The sequence below is a fragment of the Moschus berezovskii genome, chromosome 2, assembly GCF_049115385.1.
Source record: "Moschus berezovskii isolate FMDL1 chromosome 2, NW_MosBer_1.0, whole genome shotgun sequence".
NCBI classification, from domain to species: Eukaryota; Metazoa; Chordata; class Mammalia; order Artiodactyla; family Moschidae; genus Moschus; species Moschus berezovskii.
Window position 1 is genome coordinate 2,803,677 of NC_142461.1, and position 27,092 is coordinate 2,830,768.

Sequence of the window (27,092 nt, forward strand, 5' to 3'; positions counted from 1 at the left end):
GGCCCTGGGATGGCCATGCCCTGAGCTGCTTCACAGAAGCAGCTACAAATCATCTCTGGAAAAACCCATCTTTAACTCAAGTCCCAAAGAATTTCCACAGAAAAAACCCCAAAACACAAGTTCACAGTACAAAAAAAAAAAAAAAGTCATAAAATGCAATAGTTAAAGCAAAGCACCAGAGGCAAGAATAACAACAGAATCAGATTAATAAATATTTCAAGTTTTAGAATTAGCAGATACAGAAATAAGTTTGTTATGCTGAAAGATTATAAAAGAGAAAATGTCTGCAAAAGACTACAGACTATATAAAATCTACATAAAATTGCAAGAATTTGATGGGTAGATTAAACAGATAACACAGGGTGAAGAAAAAATAAACTAAACGATATGGTACAGGATGAAAACCAACATAAAGATACAATGAGACGGACAGTATGACAGAGGGAGGCAGACACGGATGACAGTGAGACAGCGGAGCCCCACAAGGACAAGGAAAGAGAACGGAGTGGAGGCGACTGAAGCCACAATGGCTGAGATCTCCTAGAACCAACGAGACACCAGGCTGGGAACTCTTGACCTCCTGCTGCCCTGTGAGCTCCACAGAAAGTCCAGGACCTTCCTGGTAGTGCAGTGGTTAAGAATCTGACAGCCAGGGCAGCGGTCACGGCTCAGTCCCTGGTCTGGAAGGCTCAGCCCGTGTGCCCCAACTCCTGAAGACTGTGTGCACTAATGAACCAGCACAGCCAAAAATAAACAAGTAAAAACATGTCCAAAAAACGCGTCCAAATTGCCTGAGGCCAGACCTGGAATTTCACAACTCCAAGCACCAACAGTCTTGAGAGGAATGTCTTCTCCTTCTTTACTAAAATGTGAGGAGACATTTGCTGCCTGTGATCTGGGTCTAAGCAACCCGGGGAACTCAGACCACACACCTAAGTGGAGCCAGAAGGGACACGGGCCTGTGGGCCGCTGGCCGGGGCTACCTGTGGTCATGTCCTCCAGCATCTCCAGCAGCATGTCCTGCGTCTCGTCGATCAGCTTGGTCCTCTGCACCACCAGCTTCCGCAAGCACAGGTATCCGTTCAGCACGGTACCCACCAAGCGGCTTTTAAAGTGCCTTTTGATGGATTCCACCTCCACAAAGGAGGAAAGTAGGCCTGTGGGGACAGGAAAAAGTTGCTCCATGAGTTCAGAATGAGAATTAAGCAAAGAAGGTCCATGTTTTCAAAAGACGACGAGCAACTCAAAAGCAGGGAAACGTCATCTTTGTGCCTGACATGGAACACGTGCTCAATGACATGAACTGCTCAATAGACAATAGGTGCTCAAAGATGTAAACCCTTCCACAAGGTAAAAAAACACAGAGCTTAAGAAGTACAGTGTGGTCAACACGAGAGAGAAGAGGTCAACCTCAGCACCCAAGGAATGAAAGGTCAGTCCCCAAACTATCCCCAGGGTATCCTAATGGAAGGGCCAGGAGGCTCCCTCTACCTGTGAGACTCTTGAGGGCATAGCCCTGCTGCAGATCGGTGCTCAGGGTGGCCTCCTCCAGGGCCAGCAAGCGGGCTATTTCCTAAACAGGAGGACAAGCACAGTTAGTGTGATGGCACTGCCAGCGACACCGGTCAGCTCCCCGACTGGCCCAGGAAAGCTCTCTCACCCTGAACCTTGGCAGAACTCCTTTCTAAGAAGCCAGGCAGAGCTATAAAGACATTAAGGGACTGCTTGGAAACGGAGGACAGTTTAAACATCCCCAGGAGCATCCCCAGATTGCTGTATCCTCATGAGGAGCACAATGAAGTCACACAAGTACCCCAGGCAGACTTCAGAAATACTGCAGGTTCAGTTTCAGACCACTGTAATAAAGTGATTTATCGCAATAAAGCGAGTCACACGAATCCATCTTTCCCATGAACATAAAACTTATGTCCACACTCTATTTTAATCCAGGAAGTGTGCGGTAGCATTATGTCTAGAAAACAATGCATATACACTTTAATTAAAAAATAATGCTGTTGGAAGAACATCTTACTTGACACAGGGTTGCCACAACCTTTATTTTTAAAAAAAAGCACAATAAAGCGAGGCATGCCCGCATTTTTGAACAAATATTTCTTCCCGGCGTAAAAGACCACCACAAAGTCTACAACGAGAAAGGGAGCAAGGAGAGTGGGGCTCAGGAAAGGGGCCCCCCAGGCTGGGCCGGGACGACATACCTTGGTGATAAGGTTGCCCACATAGGGCAGGACTCCTCGGGCTGCCAGGTAGACTTTCCAGTGAGCTGAAGTGATAAGCTTCTGGTAGAGAGCCAGGTACTCGGCGGCACACTCGCCAGCAATGCTCAGCTCGTCCAGGTAACTGCCGCGGAGCCGGGCGCTGAGAGTGAGCCCACACCGCCCCACAGCCCCGAGAGCCCCCCCGGCTCTGCCCCTCTGCGGTCCTCCACTCCCCCTGCCGCGCTGGGGAGGACCAGGGCTGAGAACTCCCCAGACCCCCAACTCAGGAACTCCCCAGACCTGGGAAAAGCTCAAGAGCACCCAGCAGGGAATGCAGTGCAACACACTGCACACATTTGGACAATAACGCACCAATACGTGAATGGCGGCTATGGGGCAGCGAGAGAGGGTTGTGACTGAAGCTGCTCACAAGGCGAAGTTTACCAGAGTCCAGTGGCCAATAACTTTGGAATTAGACTGCCTGGACTGAAATCTTGCCTTCCTGGGGACAAGTTAAGAACTCCAAGCCCAGGTGAGCATTAAATGAGATAGTGCATGCTGAGCTTTTGCAAGCTCGTAAGACCTCAGAATACACCAGCTGCTGACTCTGTTGCCACCAGCACCACCACTGCTATCATAGCCACTGCACATGGCGCTCGGCGCTTCCAGGTCTCCGTGGCCTCCCACAAGGAGCGAGGTGGCTACAGCGCAGGTGTGCCTCCCATCACCCTCGTCTGTGGACTCCCCGGAGAGCGGGGGGGGCTCCCTGGACAAAGTCCCGCCACCCTGCCCACCCTGCTCTCAGATGGTACCTGGTGAGGAGGTCAAGGACCTGCTGCTTGCGGCTGGGGATGGTGGCCAGCGCTTCCACGATGGTGCAGGCCGCCTGCCGCGCAGCCTGCGTCGCCGGGGTAAAGAGCACCTGCGGGGGAGAAGCACCTGGCTCAGTGGCAGCCTCTTATCCGGCCCCGCCAGGCATAGTCACCTGCAGCCCATCCAGGGGAAAGCCTCTGAGCTCCTCACGGGCAAAGGGGTAAAGGAAAACCCCAGCTCACTCAAGACCCGGCTGCAGCAGATGGGCAAAAAGGCTGCGAGCCCCATCTTCACAGAGCTTTTCCCCAGCAAGTGCTCTGGTGGACGGACTAAGACGGCAGAATCAAGAAAAGACAGGCAGGTGTCTGATCAGAGACGCCTGTGAGTCTGTCTTGGAGACAGCTACTGCGGACTGCAAGGAGACCCAACCAGTCCATCCTAAAGGAGACTAACCCTGAGTGTTCACAGGAAGGGCTGCTGCTGAAGCTCCAGTACTTTGGCCACCTGATACAAAGAGCCAACTCACTGGAAAAGACTCTGATGCCGGCAAAGGGTGAGGGCAGGAGGAGAAGGGGACGACAGAGGATGAGATGGTTGGATGGCATCACCGACTCGATGGACATGGGTTTGAGCAAGCTCTGGGAGGTAGGGGAGGACAGGGAGGCCTGGCGGGCTGCAGTCCACGGTGTCGCAGAGTCAGACACAAGTTAGCAACTGAACAATAACAACACGCTGCACACTTAGGTTCAATGCAGACCAAGGGTTCGTGTTATACACCAAAGAAGAAATGAGTTCTCTAAAATACCATTAATTTTTAAAAACGTTAGCTGGAAAAAGGAAAAGGACAGAAGACACGAAAGGTGGAAAGCAGAAGCAGTGCAGGCAGTAAGGCCCCACCCCGCTCAGTGGCCAGGAAGGAGAGCAGAGGGCACGAGCTTGTCCGAAGGGCAGACAGACGGAGCTCTGATGCGGCCCATGCCACACGGGCGGCTGCAGCCGAGAGCCTCAACCTGTTAGGAAGGCAGCAAGACTAACAGAGAGGAGGCAGAGGAGGCATGCAGAGCGGAGCACCCCGCCCGGGGCCGGCGCCAGCGCAGCGTGGGGAGCCCAGGAGCCGGCCGGCCACTCACTTGCCGCAGCCAGTTGTTGTGGCCCAGTTTGAGGTCCAGCGGGGAGGCCCGCTTCCCCCGCCGACTCAGGAACTGCTTCCACCGCCACACGTACTTCTCAGTCAAGTACAGGTGGCGGAGCTCCGACTTGCTGGGAGACTTCCCGTTGCCATCAATCCCTGGCAGGCAAAGGGGAGCAGGGAGAGGTAAGGGGGAGGCGGTGGGGCAGTCAGCCAGGGGCAGGAAGGGCCCACTTCTCAAGTCCCAAATGGCAGACACACCTCGGATGGGAAGACACTTCTTCCAGGCTTCATAGGATGCCTTGGGGTCCCTCTTGAGCCAGAGCTGGGCCTGGGCGTGGATCTCATTGCAGTACGGCCTCACGGTGGTGAGGGCCTCGACAGGGACATCCTGCAGGAGGAAGGCGGACGGGTGAGCGGGCCCAGGGGCACACCTGAGCTGCCGCTGCACACAGTGGCACTGCCCCAAGGACAAGCGCACAGGCAAGATCAGAAGGTCAGCGTTCACGTCTTCTACGCCCTGTGTTCCTTTCAAGCATTTCGATTCAATTTAGCAGGAGCATCATCATGCTGAGCTTAGGGTCACTGATTTTGCCTGTGCAGGATAAAGTGTAACTGGCTTCCTACAGACACTCCTGTAGCCACATACACTGATTCCTATCCCAAGGCTGATTTGTAGTTTCCCCAAACATAAATCTTCAAGGGGTCACTAAGCAGCCTCTCAGATATGCTGATGACACTACCTTATGGCAGAAAGTGAAGAGGAACTCAAAAGCCTCTTGATGAAAGTGAAAGAGGAGACTGAAAAGGTTGGCTTGAAGCTCAACATTCACAAAACAAAGATCATGGCATCTGGTCCCATCACTTCATGGGAAATAGATGGAAAAACAGTGGAAACAGTGTCAGACTTTATTTTTTGGCGCTCCAAAATCACTGCAGATGCTGATTGCAGCCAGGAAATTAAAAGACGCTTACTCCTTGGAAGGAAAGTTATGACCAACCTTGATAATATATTAAAAAGCAGAGACATTACTTTGCCAACAAAGGTCCGTCTAGTCATGTATGGATGTGAGAGTTGGACTGTGAAGAAAGCTGATCGCCGAAGAATTGATGGTTTTGAACTGCGGTGTTGGAGAAGACTCTTGAGAGTCCCTTGTACCGCAAGGAGATCCAACCAGTCCATTCTAAGGTAGATCGATCCTGGGTGTTCATTGGAAGGACTGATGCTAAAGCTGAAACTGCAATACTTTGGCCACCTCATGCGACGAGTTGACTCACTGGAAAAGACTCTGATGCTGGGAAAGGTTGGGGGCGGGAGGAGAAGGGGACAACCGAGGATGAGATGGCTAGATGGCATCACCGACTCTGTGGACATGAGTTGGAGTGAACTCCGGGAGTTGGTGATGGACAGGGAGGCCTGGCGTGCTGTGATTCATGGGGTCGCAGAGAGTCGGACACGACTGAAAGACTGAACTGAACTGAGACTTTACAGAGCCATTACTAATCCCAAGTGGCCTGCATAGGGGAGCCCCCAGTAGGATTCTAAGCCAGCAATTCTCAAACTTTTCAGCCACAGGACCCCATTACACTCTTGAAAATTACTGACTCCAAAGAGTTCTTGTGTATGTAGCTCTATCCATCAATATGGATGTATTAAAAATTAAAGTTTAGCAATTCTTAAAATATTTATTAACTCATTTACAAATAAAAAAAAATACATTACCTGTCAACCTGAACAGCATTTTTTATTTCCCAAAACAAAAATAATCCAAACAAAGGAGCTATACTGCTATACATCATTTTTAAACTGTTTACTGACGACCTTAGTAAGACAGCTAGATTCTTACACTGCTTCTAAGTTCAAACTGCTACAATAGGTTGTTTTGTTGAAGCACTTAGACGTATACAGTTGGAAAGAAAAATATTTTAATAGCTTTTTCAATTAATTGTGAATTTTTCATTAATATTAAACCAAAATTCAACAAATTACAGGTTCTTAAAGACTGGTTGCAATGTGGAATCTGAAACCAATCAAAAAACATTTCTTCTTCCATTCCACTAAAATTCATCGTTTACCCACACAGGAACACACACTGGTCACTTGGAAAACACTGGCTCACAGAGTTACACCCGTTCCCCTCTAAGTGATAGGCTCGTTTTATTTGCTTTTCAAGAAAATTGTCTGCTTAATACCCGAATCTGAAGAACCACAACTGGCTCATTAGCCCTCCTTTCAAGCACAAATGAGGATCCATGAGAAAAGCAGCCGGTTCAGCCTGCATCACCAGCGCTTCTCCCCAGGACAACCTCCGCCCTGCAGTGTGCCTCCCTCCCGCACTGTCTCACTGAATATTAAAACCACCGCCATTCAAGAGTTGCGATTTACTACAACTCCTGTGCAGAGCTTCCCAGGGGCGCTCCCGGGTGAAGCTGCAAGTGAAGAGCACGCCTCGTGGTGCTGAGGCTCGGTGGGCCTCAGCATCACTGACTGTGAGCCGCTCGCACAAGCACCAGCAAAGAAGAAAAGGGCGAATCACGCCTCAGGGCAGTTGCGGAGACGATGCTGGCCTCGCAGCCATCCCAGGTGTCCTGGGAACACCCACAGGTCTGAGCCAAACTCAGAACTGCTGCTCTCTCCAGGCTAAAACTCAGCAAAATGTGAGGCTTCAGTGCTCAGAGGGGAAGAGCCCTCTCGGGTGGAAATCTGTGACCTCACACTGTGGGAAAAATGACAGTTACGTGGGATGAAGTTCCTCTTTTCAATCAAGAGCCAATTTTCATTTGCTGAGAATGAGCTCTGAGGGGAAGAAAGCCTTCATCAAAGCGAAGGAAGAGGGGTCTTTTCTGCGGACTGTCGGGGCAGACCAAGAAAGGGAGACAGAGTAAACTGTCCAGCTTCCCCTGTAGTGCCTGCCACTCAGCGTCCTGCACAGAAGACTCCGTTTCCCACCACGAGACTCTACCAGGATGAAGCAGGAATCAGAAGGGCCCCAGGACTGCAAAGACAGAGGCCTCAGGCAGGGCCGAGGGAGAGCACGAGGGCCCGCATGCTCTCACACCAGTATGAGCAAGTCCATCTGCGGCTAGCCACCTTCAGAACTCAAAACTTGGCTTCACACACTCATTGAACAATGACTTCAGTTCAGTTCAGTTCAGTTCAGTCGCTCAGTTGTGTCCAACTCTCTGTGACCCCATGAATCACAGCACGCCAGGCCTCCCTGTCCATCACCCTAAGGCGAGATACCACGCTGTGCACTGGACCAAAAAAACATCTTAGTAAAACAGTCCCTGGATTGGAGAAGCTCATGCCAGCCTGGCAGAGAACTGGATCACTGAAGCAGCAGCTGACAAAGGGAAGGCGGGCATGGCAGGCAGAGGAGGCACCACACAGCCACACACAACATTTACAAAGGACTACCAAAAGCCAGGGGCCTCCCAGGGGCCCAGTGGTAAAAACTCACCTGCCAACGCAGGAGACATGGGTTTGATCCCTGCCCAAGTCACAGCGCAAGGGAATGGAAGGGCTTCCAGCACTGCGCAAAGGCACAGGGGTAGGGAAGACCACCACAGCCTCCGGGAGCTGCGAGCCATCTGAGGGGACTGGAGGAAGGGGCAGTCCTCCATGGCTGACCACTGCTGCAGGCGTGTGCCTTTTCCTGCTTGTGTTACTCTTGAGTTCCCTCTGAGAAACTTTCCTTCTCAGAAACCCTAACTCATCTCCACTGAACTGCCACCAACAAAGCACTGGTGCCCCAGGGAAAGCGAGCTCAGGTGAGCAAAGGCCTTTGAGCAGGCTGGGCGCTGGCTGGAGCCCACCCCCCACCGCCCTCTCAGCCCCGTACCTTGTTCTTCTTGCTGGTGGGAGCAGGTGGCTTAATCAGCTTCTGCAAGATCCGCAGGCACATGAGGGTAATGTTCTCAACCACCACGGGGGTCTTGATATTCACGGCCATGAGGAAAAGGCTGAGCGCTGGGTGAGGGAGGCAGGGTGGACACAGTCACAGACGCGCCCCGCCAGCCGCCGCGTGGCCGCCCGAGGGCAGCTTCCCTGGCCTCACATGCTGCGCTCCTCCCGCTGGCCGGCTGCCAACCAGACAGCCCCCAAACTCACCACAGCGCAAGCGGAGCTCCCAGCAGCTGTCCTCCTTGGAGATGGAGTCTGTCAACAGCAGCATTTCGTACTGAAGACTACTCGCCTGGAGGGCCAACAGGAAGAGGCGTGAGCAGAGGAGGGTCTGGACGGTCGGTCCCGGACGAGGGCTCACGTCCATGCTCTGACCCAGAGACTCAGAGCTAACCCGCGTGGTCAAGCGGACCGTCAGAGAGGCAGAAGGCGACGGAGACCCTCAGCACGGGCCGCTGCCCGTCTCTGCCCTCTGAGCCTGAGGCTGACTCAGCAAGGTCTTCCTGGGAGGTGAGCCCTGCCGACGGGCCGCTCCCCACCACCCCCCACCGCTGCCTGCCCTGGTCATCACAACGAGACACCGGCGGGGGGAAGCCACGGCAATGAAGGGAAAGGGTGAGGGGAGCAGTCAGAGGGGATGGCGGCCTGCTCACCAGATCAGGGTTGGCCCAGTGGCCCTTCAGGGCTGTGGAGACTTTGCCAATAATCAGATCGTTCATTTGCTGGGTGGCCTCTGGATTGTCTCTAGGGAGGCAGAGAAGTACGTTCTGTTACACCACTGGGTGCGTCCCTCCTCTTGCACGTTAGAGAGCCCAAGTAAAAGGAAATCAACGTCTAGGGTTACTGGCCTTCCCAGGGGCAAGACGACTCACGAGCCCCACAAAACCCTGCTGTGTGATGGGAAGGGCCTGCCCAGCGGCCTTCCTGGGGAGGAGAGGCTGACGGAAGGAAGGCCACATGCGGGGTTTCTCCGCAGCCCAGGCTGCAGGTCCCCGGACCCCGCCTGGCAAGTCAGTCTCCAGAACCCAGGGGTCCACTCTCGGTCTCCTCCCTCAGCTTCTCCAGCTGCCCCCACGGCCTTCCCCACGAGGCACCCACAGTTCCCACCTGTGTCCCTCTGTAACAATGTACGTGTTAATAATTTAGAAACCAGGAATTCCGTCAACTCACTCTCAGGCTTCCCAACACGTCCTGAATAAAATTCAAGTCCTCACAGTGTCCTAAAGCCCCTACGGGACCTGGCCCCTGGTCTCGCTGAATCCCCTCTGCTTTGGCCCCACTGCGCCCTCCGCTCCAGCCACACCGGCTTCCTGGTGGCCCCGGCCTCAGGCGGCTGGCACACCCCGCCTCGGGCGGCTGGCACACCCCGCCTCGGGCGGCTGGCACACCCCGCCTCGGGCGGCTGGCACTCCCCACCGCTCAGCCCGCCGCTGCGTGCAGCCCATGCCCTCCGTGCCCGCATGCCTCGCTCCCTGACCTCCTCAGCGGTCGCCCCTGCCCACCCGGGCCTCTATAGCGACCCTGCCTGCAATCAGACCTGCCATCCCAGCCGCACTGCTCTTCACGTCTGACCTCCTGACGCCGCACTGGGCCACCATCCGTTTGCTGCCCTTCTCCCCTCTCTAAGCAAAGGCCACGTGAGCGCAGGGACGCTGCTTCATCTCCCACTGCAACCTCAGAGTCCAGAACAAAGCCGAGCATTTGCCAATGCTCAATAAGTACTTGTTAAATGAGTGAGTACGTGGTACAGCAAGTCATATTTAGCAACCAGCTAACATGTTCTACCGGAGAAGGCAATGGCACCCCACTCCAGTACTCTTGCCTGGAGAATCCCATGGACGGAGGAGCCAGGTAGGCTACAGTCCACGGGGTCGCTAAGAGTTGGACCTGACTGAACGACTTCACTTTCACTTTTCACTTTCATGCCTTGGAGAAGGAAATGGCAACCCACTCCAGTGTTCTTGCCTGGAGAATCCCAGGGACAGAGGAGCCTGGTGGGCTGCCGTGTATGGGGTCACACAGAGTCGGACACGACTGATGTGACTTAGCAGCAGTAGCAGCAACGTGTTCTAGAACTTATGCCCACACTCGGTAAACGATGCAAATCCAGATGTGAGTACTATGTCAGCATGGACTAAGGACTCCACAAGGATGAGCTACTACTCATGTGAATTATGTCATTCCATCCTCACCACAGCCATTACAGTATTGGCTGTTATCCTTATTTCTCAGATGAGGAAACCTTATGCTCAGAGAACATTAAGAATTGTGTCCACGGCACACTGTATAAAGGATCAGATACCGGGTCCTTCTGAGCCAGATCTAAGCTCCGAAGCCCTAGGCTCCACTGCTCCAGCTGTCTTCTTCTGGGTAAGTCCTGAGTCCAAGTGCCCGCTCACTCCCTTCTCCCAGCGCTGGAACTCAAAAACCGCTTCCAGGAAACCCCACTGGAACGAAGACCAAGTACAAGCCAAACACACGGCCTATTGATACAAGGGAACCTGGGCTTCACGTGCTTCTCCGGCCGCACAGCTGCACCCTGGACAGTCCAAACACACCGCCTATTGATACAAGGGAACCTGGGCTTCACGTGCTTCTCTGGCCGCACAGCTGCACCCTGGACAGTCCCCTGTACCCTCCAGCACTCCCAGCCCCGCTGCTGCCTCCTGCTGCCACCCGCAGGGTCCCGGCCCATGCCCCCGGCACAGGCTCTGACCGAGTCAGGAGGCACATGAGCTGGCGGACCTCCTCCCGCATGGCCGCAGAGCCTCGGCGGAGGTTGTAGTCAAAGAGCTCCCGGACAAGGCCCTGGGAGACGAGGATGTGGCGCAGGGCGGGGTTGGTGGCCAGGGCCCGGAGCAGGGTGATGCAGTGCTCCGTGACAGCCGAGGCGCAGCCGTAGCACTTGGTGGAGGACGTGTGGCCGCAGCCCAGCACAGACAAGGCGCGGTATTGGCTGGCCGTGAAGGTGGGCTGCACCGAGGTCCGGGAGGACTTGGTGGCCGCTTCCCTCTGCTGCAGGTCGTATTCCAACAACTCTTTTCGTGAAGCGAAAACTTTCTGAGGGGAAAAAAAGAAGACAAAGGAGAAAAAAAAATCAGCAATTAAAATAAAGAGGAAGAAAAAGGAAGCTAATTGGAAATCAGCTTTGGTTTGAAAAACATTTTACCAGTATTATCTAATTTAACCCTCTCAATGACCTTAGCTTAGTAGCTCAGTTGGTAAAGAATGGAGACCTGAGTTTGATCCCTGGGTCGGGAATTACCCTGGAGAAGGAAATGGCAACCCACTCTATTACTCTTGCCTGGAGAACTCCATGGACAGAGGAGCCTGGCAGGCTACAGCCTATGGGATCACAAAGCATTGGACACGACTGTGCAATTAACTTTTTTTCAAAGACCTTAGCGGTTCAGACACTTTATCCCAATTTTACAGAGGAGGAAATAGCTTACAGAGGCTGGCTTGACCAAGGTAAGGGGCAGAGTTAGAACTCAGCCTGATCACAGGCATATATCCTTAACAACCACGTAACGCTTTCTTTAAAGAATAAAGTCAGGAACGCAGGCACACGGAGTGAAGACAGCCTACCAGCCACTCTGGGGACAAGGACCCTGGCTGCTCTTATCTGCAGCCAGTATTCCGTCCCATGGGGGTGAGGTCTGTAACATGCTACCCACCGACGTGACTGATCAAGAAAAGCAGATCTATGATAATCTCCATGATTCTCAGTATGAACTCAGCTTTCTATTGAGCACCCAAAACTGCAGCAGGTGAGCAGCTGTGTGGCTGGCACTTAACCGTGCGGGGAGTTCTTTCAAAGAACTGCTTTGAAAACAATGTCGATAACACACAACAAAACGCACTCCAGCCGCTCCTGCCTCTACCTGGATGATTTTGGAGAGTTCGTCAAAAGAGCTCTTGCAGTCTCCGCAATACTCCTGTGCCAGCTGCAGAATGTACCGGTTCACGCTGGCCGAAGTGGAGCTGATACCCCCGGAGGTTCCCGAGTCGTCCTGCAACCCAGAGGGATGCGGTCAGCCTTCCACTGGGAGACGGCCTCGCCTGGGGACAGTCTCTGCCTCTGACCCAGAGCCCTCTCCCAATGCCCCTGTCACCCGGATTACCTGCGGCTTCTCAGGAGCTGCCTCATTCACTTTGCAGAGCAGGTTCTCCAGCTGCGGCCGATGTCCCATCAGCTGGTGATACACTCGGTCAGCTTTGTCCAGAAGCGTGTTGATGTTGGACACAGCCTAGACAGGAAGAGACGGGGAGCGCACGAAAGCTCATCAACACTTAAGAGTCCCCCCCAGTGACCCGGTCAGGCACTGCGTTTCACGCGGCATTTCCACTCATCACAATAGTCCTGTGAAGTGGGCAGGCCATGGACACGACACACACACAAATAAACAATGCTGAGGGCAGTGACTTACAGCAGGCACACACTGCAGCGTCCACCCTTCTGACTCGAGCTGGACGTCACTCCGCTTGGCCAGGCTGCTGCTGCCAGTGACTATTCTGACAGCCCCCGCCCTGTCCTCCCATCTCCAGTCCCACCACATCACTTGCCCCTTGAGAAACCCTACTTCCATTACCAAAACGTCTCCAAAATTCTACCCAATCCATCTTATTTGTTGCCACTCAAAAGCTGAGCCCTGAAAACACGCTGAGCCAAGAAGACTTGGGCGAGAAGGAAAAGCACGCTGCCCACACCAGCTGGGCCCCCAAGCTCCAATCAAAGCCTGGCCTGGGCCTCGCATGGACGCAGCCTCACCTTCTTCCGGTCCTCCTCGTTCTCAATGGGGTCCACTGCGCAGCAGGGCTTGGCGTAGAGCATGAAGTCGAAGCGAGCGTATTTACAGAAGCCACAGGCATTGCACAGGAAGGGGTCCTTTTCATCATAGTTGATGGATCTGAAATCCCACAGTACAGGTCAGGGGGCAGCAGAGGGCGGAGGGGAGGGGAACGGATGCACCCCATCTGCAGATGCTGGGAACCCTGCAGGGCTCTCGGAAGGGCAGCAGCAGATGGGCGAGGACGACTCAGGCAACCAGGCAACCATAAAAGGGACCCGGAGCTAAACTCGGAAACCCCACCCACCACCCCACAACTCTCACCCGCTCTCTCCTCCTGCATCTGTGAACGCCACGCTCTAGATGCCCACAATCCTCCGCTGTGAGGGCACCACCCGGCGGAACTGCCCACACTCAAGACTCTTCCCGAGAGAACCAAGGGATGCACCTGACCTGGGAGACAACCGCTCACCCACCTGCATTTGTGACACTGGTAGACATTCTCCCCACAGTTGCCGCAGACCCCTGGGTTGGCGGGGACCGAAGCACTACAGCGCGGGCACTGCAGGGTCTCCGTGGAGGCCTGGTAGTTCTCGTAGAAGTCTGCGAATTCAATCATCAGGTTGGAGGCCACGATGGGCAAAGGCAGGTCGATCTTCACCTCTGTCTGCCCAGGGGTCAGCTGAACCTTCTTGGCTTTGTGCCAGCGCGCCGGCCTAGGAGAAACGATGTCGGACAGACAGGTAGAGGGCCTGAGAGACTCTCACAAGACCCGCAGCAACGACAGTCTGATGAGACGGAAAGAAGACTGTCCCTACATGCTCTCCCAAGACAGTGAAATGGTTATTCTAAGGAAAGGGACTCTGACAAATAAAAGCAACTTAAAGATATGTTTCCACTATTCTTTCTCTCTTGAAAAAAAGGGAAGAACATACAGGCACTTTAAGACATCATATATGATAATTTCTGAGATTCCAGAAAAACAAGGGAATGTACATCAAGGGAAGACGTTACTCTGAAAGTATGCCACACTGGAGCCTGGACTCCCAAGAGGCTCCATGATGATGACTGCCATAAGTTCCCATCATGGCAACTACCTTGGAAGGATAAAGCTCAGGTTGCATCAGAGAGTCAGAGGGACACACCAGGATCCAGACCACGTGCCAAGAAGAGTCAGAAAGAATAAAGGCATGTGATAATTTAGAGATAATTATATTAATACAGTTAGAGTTTATGTTTAGTGAAATTTTACTGTGTCATGCTCTGTACTCAGCATTTCACATATGCTAACACATTTACTCCTTAAAAAACACCCTGAAAGTAGACTTCTCTGCTTTTTACAGATAAGGAAAGTGAGGCTATACCAAGGGATGTGAACCACAGTCTCATTCCAGAGTGTGAGGGATTTACCAGCACCTGAGTTAACTCTGAACAACAGAAACCAAACCCACCTGCTCCAGAGGGGACTGGGTCATCCCAATGAGCAGCCTCTACCTGCAGGTCACCAGTGTTAACCCTGCTTTTCAAAGGACAAAACCTGCTTTAAAAAGCAGAGCTCCCGGTGGCCATTTGTTCAAGCAGTACATGCTAGCTTTATTCTGCCTTTAGAGTAATACATTTCCATTCTGAGCACAGAGCAGCACTCACTGCAAGTCCTGGCATTCCAGTAGCCACTACCCATATTCTCTGCCCAAGAGCAGTGCCTGAGTCTTCAACAAGTGGTCTGTCTCAGTAAAAGTCGACACGAACCCATGCTAGTGTCTTCTTTGGCCCAGGCCTTATTTCAGACGTCAGGACAGATAAGCTAGAAAGATCCAGTGTCAGCATATGCAGACAAAAGGCACCATGCAGAAATGGAAGACCTTCATACTGAAGAAGCTCCCTGAGAACTGCTGCCTGCTCCGTGAACAAGAGAACAGTGTCTCAATCTAACAAACAACTACTTCCCATACAGAAGAATCTACATGAAAATAGAACCTCTCTATTAGCATGGGTATGAGAAGCCTAGAGTCCCCACCACTCAACTTCCCTTCAGGCTGCTGAAGAGCTTAGACTTCGAGGGCTCCACCAGACACAATTTCAAAATATCCTTTGTCAGCATCCCTAAGAACCGGCACTGCGCTTTTGTCCCCCAGCCATGACCAGAGTCGTAAGAAGACATAGTAGGCCTCTGGGAATGTGCCGCTTGACCCGACCCCAGCCATCAGAGCCAACACCAGGTGCTGAGCCTCGCAGGCCTGTGGCCCCTCTCCAAGACCGAAACGCCCATACTTGTTTTTCAGCTCCACGATGGCCTGCACGGTCCGGTTGTTGTAGTAGAGGTTGATGGTGCGCACCATCTTGGTCCGTTTCAGGTCCCCGATTTTCACCGTTACTTTGCTGATGGTGTGGCTGCCAATGAGCTTCACGACCTGCTGGGTGGTGGTGTAGCGCGTGTCCACTTTAACGGAAGACAGCTTGATGTACTAAACATAAAGGGACACACAGAACACCGTGAGTGCAAGGGCACAGCTCATCCTGTCCTCTGCAAAACTCATCAGTGAGGCCCACTCTGTCCATGGATGAAATGTCAAGTTAAGGTAGCTGGTCAGGTAAGAATTCATACCACTCTGACCCACTGCTGGGAGAGGGACACCCACACAGCTAACATCAGTCTCTAGAAACCAGAGACCCACCGGCCCCAGAAGCCAGGACTATCCATGTGAGAGATGTCACTTACACAAAACGGCACTTCTGGATTATTACACACTAGGCAGGGATCACTCTCCAGGTAATAGCCATCAAACTCCACCAAGCCAGATAAGGTACTAAAGAAGAAAGCAGTCTCAGCATTAAATTTTCACTTCAGAAAGCATGGAGTTTCACAAAGAAGTCAGAAGAAAATCACGGCTCACCATTCCCCAAGGCAAGCCCCACCGCAGTGAAAACACAAGGAAATGTGAGATATCCCTATTTCTGATCTGTTCTGAGGTCAGAGGAATCCTGAATGTTACATTAAAATCTGACTCAAGAGTCACAACTACATTTACTAAAAATCATTAAATCGTATACTTGAAAAGGGTTTACACACATATTGTTGTGTGTAAATTATACCTCAATAACTTTTGGAGCGGAAAAAAGAAGAACAGCTGCTAACACACCAGGGAAATAATAAAAGATTTCAATCAATACTGTCTTCCAAAGGTTTTTTATTTCTTTTAAATACAGCTATTTTCTGTAAACCTGTCTTATGTGATTCAGACTTAGACCCTTGAAACTAGAGACATTCTTAACAAGCCAATCAGCGTGGAAAGAGCAACTACACTGTTGACTGAGCCTCAAATAGAAAGCAAAACAGAACTCACTTGTAAATGTTGGAGTTGGGATGGTTGGTAAGAATATGGTTTTGAGTCCGAAGAATCTCCACGGCCTTCTGTGAATATTCTTTCAACTGAAAACAGAAGTCAACAAAGGACCAGAGTTAAAGACCAAGGGAAAGTCACTAGAAAAGACTTTTATCCTCTGCTTTCCAGCTGCTACTGCCCTGGAAGTACCAGCCCTCATTCAGAACCACGCAAAGCTGAGCCCAATTCCTAATCGTTTAAGGGATTCTATCTTCTTGAGAAGTTTCCACAGTCTTAGTAGCAGCCATCTTTTTACAGCTTGTAGAGGAAGAGAAAAGTTACTACTATGGAGAAGCCATGAAATGATTATCTCATTGCAGGAAGACTTCTGGATGTGCGATCAGGATAGCCAGGAAAACCAGAAGGCCACTTTTCTCCCAGCAACCTGAATGAGAGGCATTTTCTTCCCCACTTCACCTGCATCTACTGGCTAAGCCAAAGTAAGACTGTGCTTTTCTGCTAGTGTGCATCTTCTAGGTGACATACATATTGGGAGTGCTCAACATATATTTAAAAGAGATTTCACCCATATACCCCCATGTAGGTTAGTCCTAACATTCTTAATTCCAGAGGGAAAAAAGTTAACTGTGGCAAGTAAGCCTTTTTGACCATCAATTATCTGTTACCTTCTTTTCCGTCTGTGGGGTTTTCAAGGAGAAATATCCCAGTAGGTCCACAAACTGGGCAGCCTTACGACCGTAGGCTGGGAGTTCTGGCCATATGGACCACATCAGGTCTAGCAGCAGCTCCTGTTGAGATTTGCTAGAGTTTCTGGAGATAAATGACAGTTCATTTTATCAGTAGCAAAAACCCCTAGGGGCTCCTTTGTTTTAATCAACAAGGCCCAAGTACTGTTTTGGTGATGTTCCTCTTTACCCACAACTAATCGCGTGATTGCTCTTTTGACAATCAACCCTAACAGATCCAGCACAATCCTTTCCTGTCTTCAGAAGGTGGTTTACTCCCATCTTCCAATATCACTCAAGGGCAGAAACCGAGTATTGTTAGCCTGAAGAGTCAAGACTGGTCACTGAACAGACTTCTAAACAGTCTTCTTGGTGGACAACAGACCACCTCTCCCTCTGACATCAGTTTAGTAGCTAAGAAGCAGACAACTTGATGAAATCTGCAGCAGTCAAGCGGATTCAGACTGGCGTAAATACTAATACTGCAACCTTAGGCGTGGACCATGAAGGAAGACAGCATTCCGCCACGCACTCTGCCGCAGCCCCACACAGCCCGCTGCAGCCGAGCCCCAGGCCCCACCTGTAGATGTGCAGTGCCAGGCAGTGGGCCTGCCAGCGCGCTGAGGAGGAGTTGGACTCCAAGAGGAAGCAGCGCAGAAACTGGACCAAGGCCTCCTTGTCCGCAAACCTGTTCAGCTGGCTCACCAGGGCTGTGCACAGCTGGTCCTCCTGGCTGCCTGAGGTCTCACCTGCAAGAGGAGGAGAACAGGACTGAGGCTGCAGATAGGAAGAAGTGGGCTAGGATCCTCAAATGGAGTGAGGGGATGCTGTCTCTTACAAGTTTTCACCAACATGGTTATAATTTGAAAACAACTTTGGATCCGCAGGAGAAGGGATAGGCTCCCCACTCCAGTATTCTTGGGCTTTCCTGGTGGCTCAGCTGGTAAAGAATCTGCCCGCAATTTGGGAGACCTGGGTTCAATCCCTGGCTTGGGAAGATCCCCTGGAGAAGGGAAAGGCTACCCACTCCAGTATCCTGGCCTGGAGAATCCCATGGACTATGCAGTCCATGGGGTCACAAAGAGTCAGACACGACTGAGAGATTTTAACTTTTCAGTTGTTTACTGGGGGACAAATAGTCAGCCCCAAATAAAATAACGCTGCCGATAAAAGCAGAAGGTAAAGTGCCTATACAAACCTGGCACTGAACAAAGGCAGTCACACTGGAGAGGGAGTCTCCTTTCAAAAGTCTGCTACCTAATACAGTCAGCATTACTACAGACCTGCTCCGAGGTGTCTGAGTAATTAGCGGGGGGACGTGAACCATCCCCACACCTGTCTCAGGCCTCCAAGGACCATGAAAAGCAGGGACACAGCAAAGCTTTCATGTTTCCGATGGCAAGGAGTCGGCTAAAGATGACTACAGCATCCATCTATACAGCACCTAGCAGCTTACAAGGCACATTTATCAACTAACACAGCTTCTTTTAATGCTGACAATCACTCCACCCTGGGTTAGTAAAAATATTCCAGTGCACCTCTGGCCTTTCCCATTACAGACACCTGGTATGGGAAGTCACACTCTTTACGGGGTCACCTTGAACATAACTGAAAATGAGACCAAGAGCAGGCCCTGGGGGGACTTGGGTTTTAGGTCTCTACAGATGAGGGCGAAAGCCCTTTCAGAGGAAGGGGATGAATGGTGTGCTCCCAGAGAGATGAGAACACATCACCCTCATCACCAAGGAGGTGGCCCTTACCCTCCTTCTCCTTCTCCTCCTTCTTGCTCTTCTTCGTGGACGATTTGGGCTGTGCCGTGGCTTGTCCAGAGCCAGTGGCCGCGGGGGCAGAGGACGAGGAAGTGCTGGAGGAGCCTGCCGAGGCCGCCAGTGCAGCAAGCACCTTGCTACCACACAGGGCACAGGAGAGCAGCTGCAACAGCACGGGGGACACCCCCTCGTCCACCAGGAAGCTGACTTGCAGGAGGAAGTACAGGACAGCTGTAGGCAGAGGAGACGGGGCTCAGCTCCGTGCAACTCACGCAGGCATGGGGGCGGCTGCTCCAGACGCCAAGCTGTACCCCTCCTCCCAGCTTCCTGCCCAAGGGCTGCGTTGGGGGTCACCCAGAAGGGTTTGCAACTGTGGAGGTCCTGACGAGTCCTGCTGAGCAGCGACCCAGAGACTGGCTCCCAGCCCCCACTTCCTCCTCAGCGGACCAGCACAGACACCTACAGCAGACACTGCTGGCCTTCCAGCAGACACCCACCCTGCGCCCCCACAGCACCCCCATTCTCTCTATGGACCCTTAGCGGTCTTGGAGGTCTTGTCTTCTTTGCTGGACAGAGTGCTGCCTGTCTAGCTTGCTCACGGCTCTATCTCTAACACCCAGTTTAACGCCTGGCCTACAGGGGGCCTCGATGAACAGTTCTCGAAAGAAGAAATGAATGAAGAGCAACCAAATGGACAGGCACTGCTTACAGTCGTCCTTGATGCAGAACTTCTGCCAGTTGATGGTGCGCTGGGCAGCGATCTCGGCACAGGCCTTCAGGTGCTCCATCTGCAACACACACGAGCAGAAGCAATGGCCCACACCTGCTGCCTGCAGGGTCCTCCCCTAGCTCTGGATCACAGACCCTCGTCCTTTGTGTGAGCTTGACCGGTGCCCTAGCAAACCTAGGACCGAGGCCCGCACACTCCGGCCCTTACTGAGCCTCCTCCATTCACTGCCCGCCCCACAAAGGCTCTTTGTTTTCAAGGGTCCTTCAACCCCTGAAATAATGCAGCAGCAAAGGCAGGCTTGGACCAAAAACACTATAATCCAGTTTATTTTTTCTTGCTAAGAGTACTACAGTAAGATCACTGAACTAGGAGTCTTTAATACTGAGGACGTTCTTTCTAGATTTTCCTATACAATCATGCGATTTATACCCCAAAGTCAAACGACCGATTTTAGGTGGTAATACATCATTTCTGTAGTATTCTGGGACAGAAAGGAGAGATGCACAAACCATGGGCTGATCCTGCCCACAATGTGAGCAAATGACACAGCTAAGAAGCCCAAGTGAACCCTCCTCATGACAGAGGAACCACTGCCCAGCGAGGGCGGGGACAGGGAGGGGAAACTGCAGACCCTGAAGCCAATTACGTGTGGTACAGCAGTCGGGTATGATGGATCGACCCTGATCTGGGAAGCCCTGTGTACATGGCTCCATTCTATGACCACCTGGCCGAGCCTCTCCCTGTCCCCTCACCCCCGGCACGGCCGTACCAGGCTGATGAGTGTGTCATACTGCAGGGCGGAGCCGGAGCTGGCCGTGACCACGCTCGCCCGGAGGAAGATGCCCTGCTCCTCCAGCAGCTTCTTGATCCCTCGCACATGGGAGTCCAGGGTGTGCAGATCACGGAGCTGGCGGTACTTCTCCTTCGACCCGCAGATGAAGAGCAGAAGTTTGCGGACTTGCCGGCGCACAAATGGAGTCTGCTGGATCATCAGGTACTTGAGGGGAGAAACAACACAGAGTCAGGGACTCAGGGACTGTATCCATACCGGCCACGGCACCCTGGACTTCAAAAAAAACACACCACGAACCAAGCTACTTCCTCACAGCTGAGCTAGCTTCTGTACTCCTTACAAGGACCAGGAGAAAGAAAACCATTAAACAGGGAGAAACGGCAATACTCCTGCTATTCCTCGTGGGAGTACTTAGGAATCAAGGAAGCTGGTCTCCACTCCAGCCCGCCCAGAGTGAAACTGTAAGGAAAAACCTTTCAGAATCTCTCTTTCAAGTTAAATGGGGGCCGGGGGGGCGGGGGGAGTTGGGTTGTTGTGCCTCTGAATTTGCACTGGCCATCTGGGGTTTGCTAACATTCTTCTGGAGTTAACCTCAGGCGGGTTCTGTGGTTTATTTAGCCATGTTCTCCAGGCTCCAAACCCAGCCTGCTCTGCGGTGTCCAGTCCAGCACCAGGCTGACTGTGCTGCTGCTCTGCAGCAGCCCCTCTGAGGTCCTGCCGGCGGGGAGCACTCGATGAAGACACCAGAAGGCAGGAGGAGAGAAGGGGCCTGCGCCTTCCCGTCTACCTGCTGTCCCAGCAGCAGCTCAGCAGTCAAGAACAAACTGAGTCCAGGGGGCCCTGTTCCTTGGCTTCCTTAAGAACTCCCAGAGTCAGCCACCTCGCGTCCCTTCAGAGCTCCTGGCCCCACAGCGGGCCCCGCTGGAGCCACCAGGGCGCCCCCTCACCGGCAGGGCTGCCGGCGGCTGCTTCTCACAATCACTGCCTCTGTGTCACCTCAGTGCTCCCATGTTATCTTCCTGGCTCTTCAGTGGCCGTTTAACGACTCTCTATATGAAAATCTCTCAGTTCACTTAACTAGTGTACTCTCTTGTTTGCCAGACAGAGTCCAAGTATTAAACATGGCCATCGTCACCATGTGTGGGGGATGTTAAAGGGACAGAATCAGACACCAAAGTGGATGGCCTGCTCTGACACACAGCTCCCATGGTGTCACCATATGGTACACTCGGGAGGAGCAAGACCTCAGTGGTGGGAGGGGCTCTGCTGGGGGAAATACCCCGTGAGAGTTGGGGTGCAAGGGGGCCACAGAGGCAGTCGCAGTCCATGTCCTCTCCTCGACTGGGACCCTCACTTACCTCCGAAAGAAAGTAAAACCACGAATGATCAAAGACAGGAGGTGGGATTCGCGAGTTGGTGTCGGCTATCTTTTTGATTTGGTACGGCAGTCTTAGCACCATCTCCGTCAGAAGCTGAGTATAGGCCTCAAACACATCAGCAGCATGGCCCTGGAGAAGAACACGCGTGAAAGAGCCATGACTGAGAATCTTCCGTGACCACAGCCAGGAAAAAGGCTGGTCTCCTGCTCAGGAGGAACACGTTATGATGGAGATGGTAAACGGCATCCTCCAAAGCTGGAGCCACCACTGACCGACAGTTTAGTTCACAAACCCAGGAAGACCCTGGGCTCTGGGGGCAATTCCATCACATGCAGAGCTTACAGAGGTGACAGATCTCACCGCTCTGAAAAGTTCTAACATTTCACTCTGGTTTCTGACACTGGATTGATTTTACTCTACTTACACAAAAATTAGAGCTAGAACAGGAAAAAAACTGAAGAAAGACTAAAGGAAAAGGATGTCTGACTTTCTGGGAGAGATGTACTCCATTCCTTAGAAGCAAAGCTTTCCATGATGACAGAAGTATTTCTGTAAGAAACAGTGTGTCAAGGATCACGAGAGATTCGTGGACAGGGGGATCCACAGCTACCTGCAAACTGTGTGCTCCCCAAGAGAGCCTGCCAGAGTCGGTGCGCCGTGCAGTCAATCCCCAGCTGTTGTCAGACCTAGATCAAGCACTGGAAGTGTGGAGAGGAATAAAACAGGGTCGTGATGTGAGCCTGGAGGGGAAGACCCCGCATGTGTGGTCACGGTGCTCTGGGACCCAGGGAAAGGCTCAGACTGGAGAGTGGCAAAGTGTATGCTGTGGAAGGACCCAGTGTGTGAGCTGCGTCTTAAAAAGTGAAAAATGAATGTCGCTCAGTCGTGTCCCACTCTGCGGCCCCATGGACCATATAGTCCATGGAATTCTCCAGGCTGGAATACTGGAGTGGGTAGCCGTTCCCTTCTCCAGAGGATCTCCCAACCCAGGGATCAAACCCAGGTCTCCCGCATTGCAGGCGTATTCTTTACCAGCTGAGCCACCAGGAAAGCCCAAGAATACTGGAATAGGGAGCCTATCCCTTCTCCAGGGGGCCTTCCTGACTCAGGTATTAAACCAATGTCTCTTGCATGGCAGGCAGATTCTTTACCACCTGAGCCACCAGGGAATCCCTTGGAACTGATGGGGGACAGAAGGGACGAGAAAGAGAGGAAAGAACTTCAGAAGGCCATATACCCTGGGGGAGGCGCAGAGATCAGTGGCGCTGTGTGCAGGAGTGTTGTAGATGATAAAGAGTTAAGCAGATAGCTGGATCCACCAAGAACTTTTTGGCCAAACAGCTATGCAAAACCACCAAAGGGTTATACAAAAAGAGAAGGACATGCTCAGGTTCACATTTTCTGTCCTGTTTCACTTCCATATTCTTTAAAGCAGTTCTGAGCATGCAGTGAGCAGCACACCCAGCCCAGGCCATCCTGCTCTGCTACGTGGATTTCAATGGGACAGAAATGGGGATGATAACATATACCAAGCACTGGGATGTGCTGGGCACTGTGCTTTCCAAACATCCGAGGCTCCCAACGACTCTATAAAGCAGATACTCTGTGTGTGCGCATCTTCCAGAAGTACAAACTGAGGCTTACTAAAAGTTAGACAGGACTTCTCGAAGCTTCACGGCAGTAAGTGGGAACACGTATTCCCAGGGATGTGTTCCCAGACTCATCTGACCAGGAAAAGCCTGTCTTCTCAATCAGAATGCTAAAGGGCCTCTGGTGACAGCAGGGGTAGTAAGGGACATCCTTGGCTCCTCTGGTGCTACTACGGTGGAGTGATGACATGGAGCCTGGGGGAGGGAAAGGAGAGGCTCACTGCCCAGGGAAGGCCCTCACCTTCACATACTGGCGGAGGAAGAACGGGCTCATGTCAGGTGGGGACGACGTGGTATGTGGTTTCAGCAACTGGCTGGTGGCCACGGGCTCCTCATCGCTCTGCTGGCTCTTCCAGTGCTCCAGCAGGGACTTGAGCACATGGAGGCAGTAGTCCACAGCCCCGGAGCTCAGCAGGGCGGCGGCCGTGGCGCTCGAGATGAGGGAAGATGACTGCGGAAAAGCGGGGAGAAGTTAAGAACAGCTGGCAGACCAGAGTGCAGTCCAGCTGAGCCTGAGAGCAGGAAACGCACTCACGACAGTCTGAGAACTAGTTGTCGTGAGAGTGAGTCCATCTCTTAATTTAAAAGTTTCCCAATGAGCTCATACGTTTCCCCAACTCTTCTGCACAACAGCATGGTAAGAGAAAATAAAGACATACCAGTTCCCCAATCTAATCTCCCAACACGTATGTGCCAGAGGCCAAGGAGGCAAGAATTAGATAACCCTTCCACCTGGAGGGGAGAGGTTTTCTCTTTCTCCTTGGGCATCTAGAAAAGAAGCCTATTTATTTTAAGAAAAGAGAAAACTTTTGACTATAGGCATTTCTCTGCAACCCCACCCTCTCAGCAGGGGCTCTTCCCACAGAACCACCTTCCAAAGGAGATGGGGTGAGTGATCACACGAATAAAAAGGCAGGGGAAAAGCTACTGTAAATAAAACCATTAGGAGAGCCTTGCAAATCCCAGCAGCCCCCACAGCTCATAAGCTCATTAAGATTGGATGCAGTTCAGCCTCCATTTCTACCTTCTCTGCTTTGTGTTAATCTCCTTTCCACCACGCGCGCACTGCTTTCTCTCTGCTTTATTACCATACCTTATAGCAACATACAGCAGGGGAATCCTCTTAGCCACTCTGCAGCTTGCAGAACAGTCTCCTGCTTTTCAATAATGGAACTTCCAAACCCTTTAACCCCCTCCATTGGAGGGATTGTTGGAAAAGATCAGAGCTTGGAAGGGATTCCGAGAAAGGTGGAAGCTTTGCTCCTGAAGAGGTGACAGCTTAGACTCTTACTCCTCCCAAGCGTCAACAGCCTCCCTCGGTGAGAGGTCTGGCGCCTCTGCCCGCCGCCCTGGCACCAAGCACACAACCCTCTCTCCGTCCCCGCGGCCACGCACCTCGCACGTGGAGGACTTGGACCCGGACTTGGTCCTGGACATGAAGACGCTCAGGAGCCGCATCAGCACCAGGTGCACCTCGTTCAGGGCGCTGCGCTCACTCTTCCTGGAGACGTCCTACGAGGGGGGAGCCAGGGGACCACGCTGCTTTGACCCTGAGGCATCCTCTCAACAAGACACCCTCACTCCTATCAACGCTGAACGGTCCTCACACGGAATCACAGACCAAACGAGCTCCAATGCACCTGTGGTCTATATACCTGGACGCTCTAGAGCCTGACACAGCTATGAGCTGCTGCTGCTGCTAAGTCACTTGAGTCGTGTCCGACTCTCTGTGACCCCATAGACGGCAGCCCACCAGGTTCCACCGTCCCTGGGACTCTCCAGGCAAGAACACGGGAGCGGCTTGCCATTTCCTTCTCCAATGCATGAAAGTGAAAAGTGAAAGTGAAGTTGCTCAGTATGTCCGACTCTTTGTGACCCCATGGACCGCAGCCTACTAGGCTCCTCTGTCCATGGGATTTTCCAGGCAAGAGTGGGCTGCCATTGCCTGAGACGAAGACACAAACAATCATTTTCACCTCGTGGAGTTACAAAAGGGCCACAAGGGCAGTGACCTGGTCTTGCTCCTCATTTATAGCCAGATCCACAAAAGTATGCCTGGGCCAAAATATACACGGAAAACATTTCTAATGGATCTGCAGAACTGGGGGCCTCAGTGGAGTCACCCCTGTGACAGGGTGAAGTTTCTCTAAGAGAGGAAGGGAAAAACTGATCTCAATGCCTGCTTCTCACACAACGACTCAAATGTCACCTTCTTGTCCATGCCCAGTTCGGCAATCAGCTGGGAGAGCAGGTTGTCCAGGGCCCCCTTGTCTTTCTCATCTTCCCCATCCAGATCTGTAGTGAGCATCAGAATGACCTGCGAGTCAACAGAGAGGCAAGACGTGAAAGCCAATTCCCAAAAGAACCAACTCTAATCAAAGAGGTTTCACACGAAATCCCAATCCTCCTGCCTGCCCTGTCAACTGGAACTACAGCCCATGGAAAGGTTCGAAATCCTAAGGTAACCAAAGGTGAAGGGTCCAGAATCAGAGAAATCAAATGATGGTATATGCTACCCTTGGCAACGCAGAAACCATTCTGCAAGAAGTCTGCACAACTAACTGACTAACCGACGTTGTATCCAATCCAAGTGGCTTAAGATACAGCACTGTGCTATGCTAAAGAACAATTCTGCCTAAGAGGAAGGCAGCTAGCAGACCTCGCTCTATCACTAATATTAAAACAGAGACACTAGATAGACACTAACGCGTCTCTGGAGAAGACTTTTGTTCCCGGCTCTGTCATTAACTAGCTGGGTGGCTGTTGACATTATTTTTAATTCTCTGATCCTTGGTCTTCTCATTTATAAAATGAAGGGCTGTAACCTGCAATTCAAAATTATATTCCATTATTCTATGACCTAATACCAAACGAAGTCTCACAGAGGCTCAGCAGGAGAAGTGTGAGCATGCTTAAGGGTGTCCACCTATGACGTGACAGACCCAGGTTAACTGCGTGATACCTGCATGTACGGGATGGCCCGGACACCCCCGACACTTCGCAACTGGGGCAGAGTTTGCAGTAGTCTCTCCAACAGCATCAGACGGACCATGTGCAGCCTAAAAGACCAGGGAAGATACACAAAACATGAGCTAATACGCAAACACTAACCAGCCGAATATAGCTCTTTCTTCCTGCCAGCAAGGTAAACAAGGAACCTACTTTTTAGGAACAATCCTAGCATTTAAGACAAGCAACTCTGAAGGAAAAATCTCACTTTGCTAGAGTGAGGCCAAACTGTTTCAAGATACAACTGATGGTACTGAAAACTTACTTACAGGAAAACTAAAAAATACTGCTCAAGCAATCAGGTCCTTGGTGTTCTCACTACTCAAACCTTCAATAGTAGGCTTTATGGCTTTTTTCAACACGCAGCCCTATTCTGCCTCCAGGCATTATTTTTTGGAATCCTCCCATCTACACATTCCATGTCATTCAGTTGCACAGAGACCCAGCCCTTTCCTCTTGCTTCCCAAGCCAGCAGGAAGGCTAGTCACTGCTCTGCCCTCTCACAGCACAGCCATCCTTTTTCCTAGTGTAAAATTCAATCTCAACATCAATATAAGAACCCGTGAGCCCTTCCACACACACGCTGGCCACTACCTCGCCTTCTTCCTCTGCCGATACACACCTGGGCTTCTGTAGTAAATGCGTGCATCTGCATCTCCAGTGACTATGCCAATTCAAGAGCACCGATATGGGGCTGTCCTGGTGGTCCAGTTGCTAATGCGGGCCACAGCAGCGTGGTCCCTGGTCTGGGAAGACCCCATATGCTGCGTGGCAACTAAGTGCAAGCGCTCCAACCACTAGACCCACGGGCCCTAAGGCCCGCCCTCAGCAACAAAAGAAGC

General features: G+C 52.1%; 1 protein-coding gene across 3 annotated transcripts in view; it reads right to left on the minus strand.

Moving 5' to 3' along the window:
* Nucleotides 1–27,092, minus strand: part of UBR4 (ubiquitin protein ligase E3 component n-recognin 4) — a 133,122-nt gene that overhangs the window by 27,745 nt on the left and 78,285 nt on the right. For all 3 annotated transcript variants that reach the window (XM_088843071.1, XM_088843065.1, XM_088843069.1), the window contains 27 exons: nt 26,204–26,300; nt 25,451–25,558; nt 24,637–24,753; nt 23,483–23,692; nt 21,572–21,721; nt 20,190–20,417; nt 19,400–19,478; nt 18,682–18,921; nt 17,502–17,670; nt 16,862–17,006; nt 16,197–16,282; nt 15,572–15,659; nt 15,124–15,317; nt 13,329–13,568; nt 12,834–12,972; nt 12,187–12,312; nt 11,947–12,075; nt 10,779–11,122; nt 8,716–8,806; nt 8,270–8,354; nt 8,001–8,128; nt 4,420–4,549; nt 4,160–4,317; nt 3,029–3,138; nt 2,217–2,358; nt 1,492–1,573; nt 984–1,157 (listed from right to left, as the gene is read on the minus strand). In XM_088843071.1, coding sequence (XP_088699197.1) covers nt 984–1,157; nt 1,492–1,573; nt 2,217–2,358; nt 3,029–3,138; nt 4,160–4,317; nt 4,420–4,549; nt 8,001–8,128; nt 8,270–8,354; nt 8,716–8,806; nt 10,779–11,122; nt 11,947–12,075; nt 12,187–12,312; nt 12,834–12,972; nt 13,329–13,568; nt 15,124–15,317; nt 15,572–15,659; nt 16,197–16,282; nt 16,862–17,006; nt 17,502–17,670; nt 18,682–18,921; nt 19,400–19,478; nt 20,190–20,417; nt 21,572–21,721; nt 23,483–23,692; nt 24,637–24,753; nt 25,451–25,558; nt 26,204–26,300 — 3,989 coding nt within the window. The remainder of the gene's footprint in view (nt 1–983; nt 1,158–1,491; nt 1,574–2,216; nt 2,359–3,028; nt 3,139–4,159; nt 4,318–4,419; nt 4,550–8,000; nt 8,129–8,269; nt 8,355–8,715; nt 8,807–10,778; nt 11,123–11,946; nt 12,076–12,186; nt 12,313–12,833; nt 12,973–13,328; nt 13,569–15,123; nt 15,318–15,571; nt 15,660–16,196; nt 16,283–16,861; nt 17,007–17,501; nt 17,671–18,681; nt 18,922–19,399; nt 19,479–20,189; nt 20,418–21,571; nt 21,722–23,482; nt 23,693–24,636; nt 24,754–25,450; nt 25,559–26,203; nt 26,301–27,092) is intronic.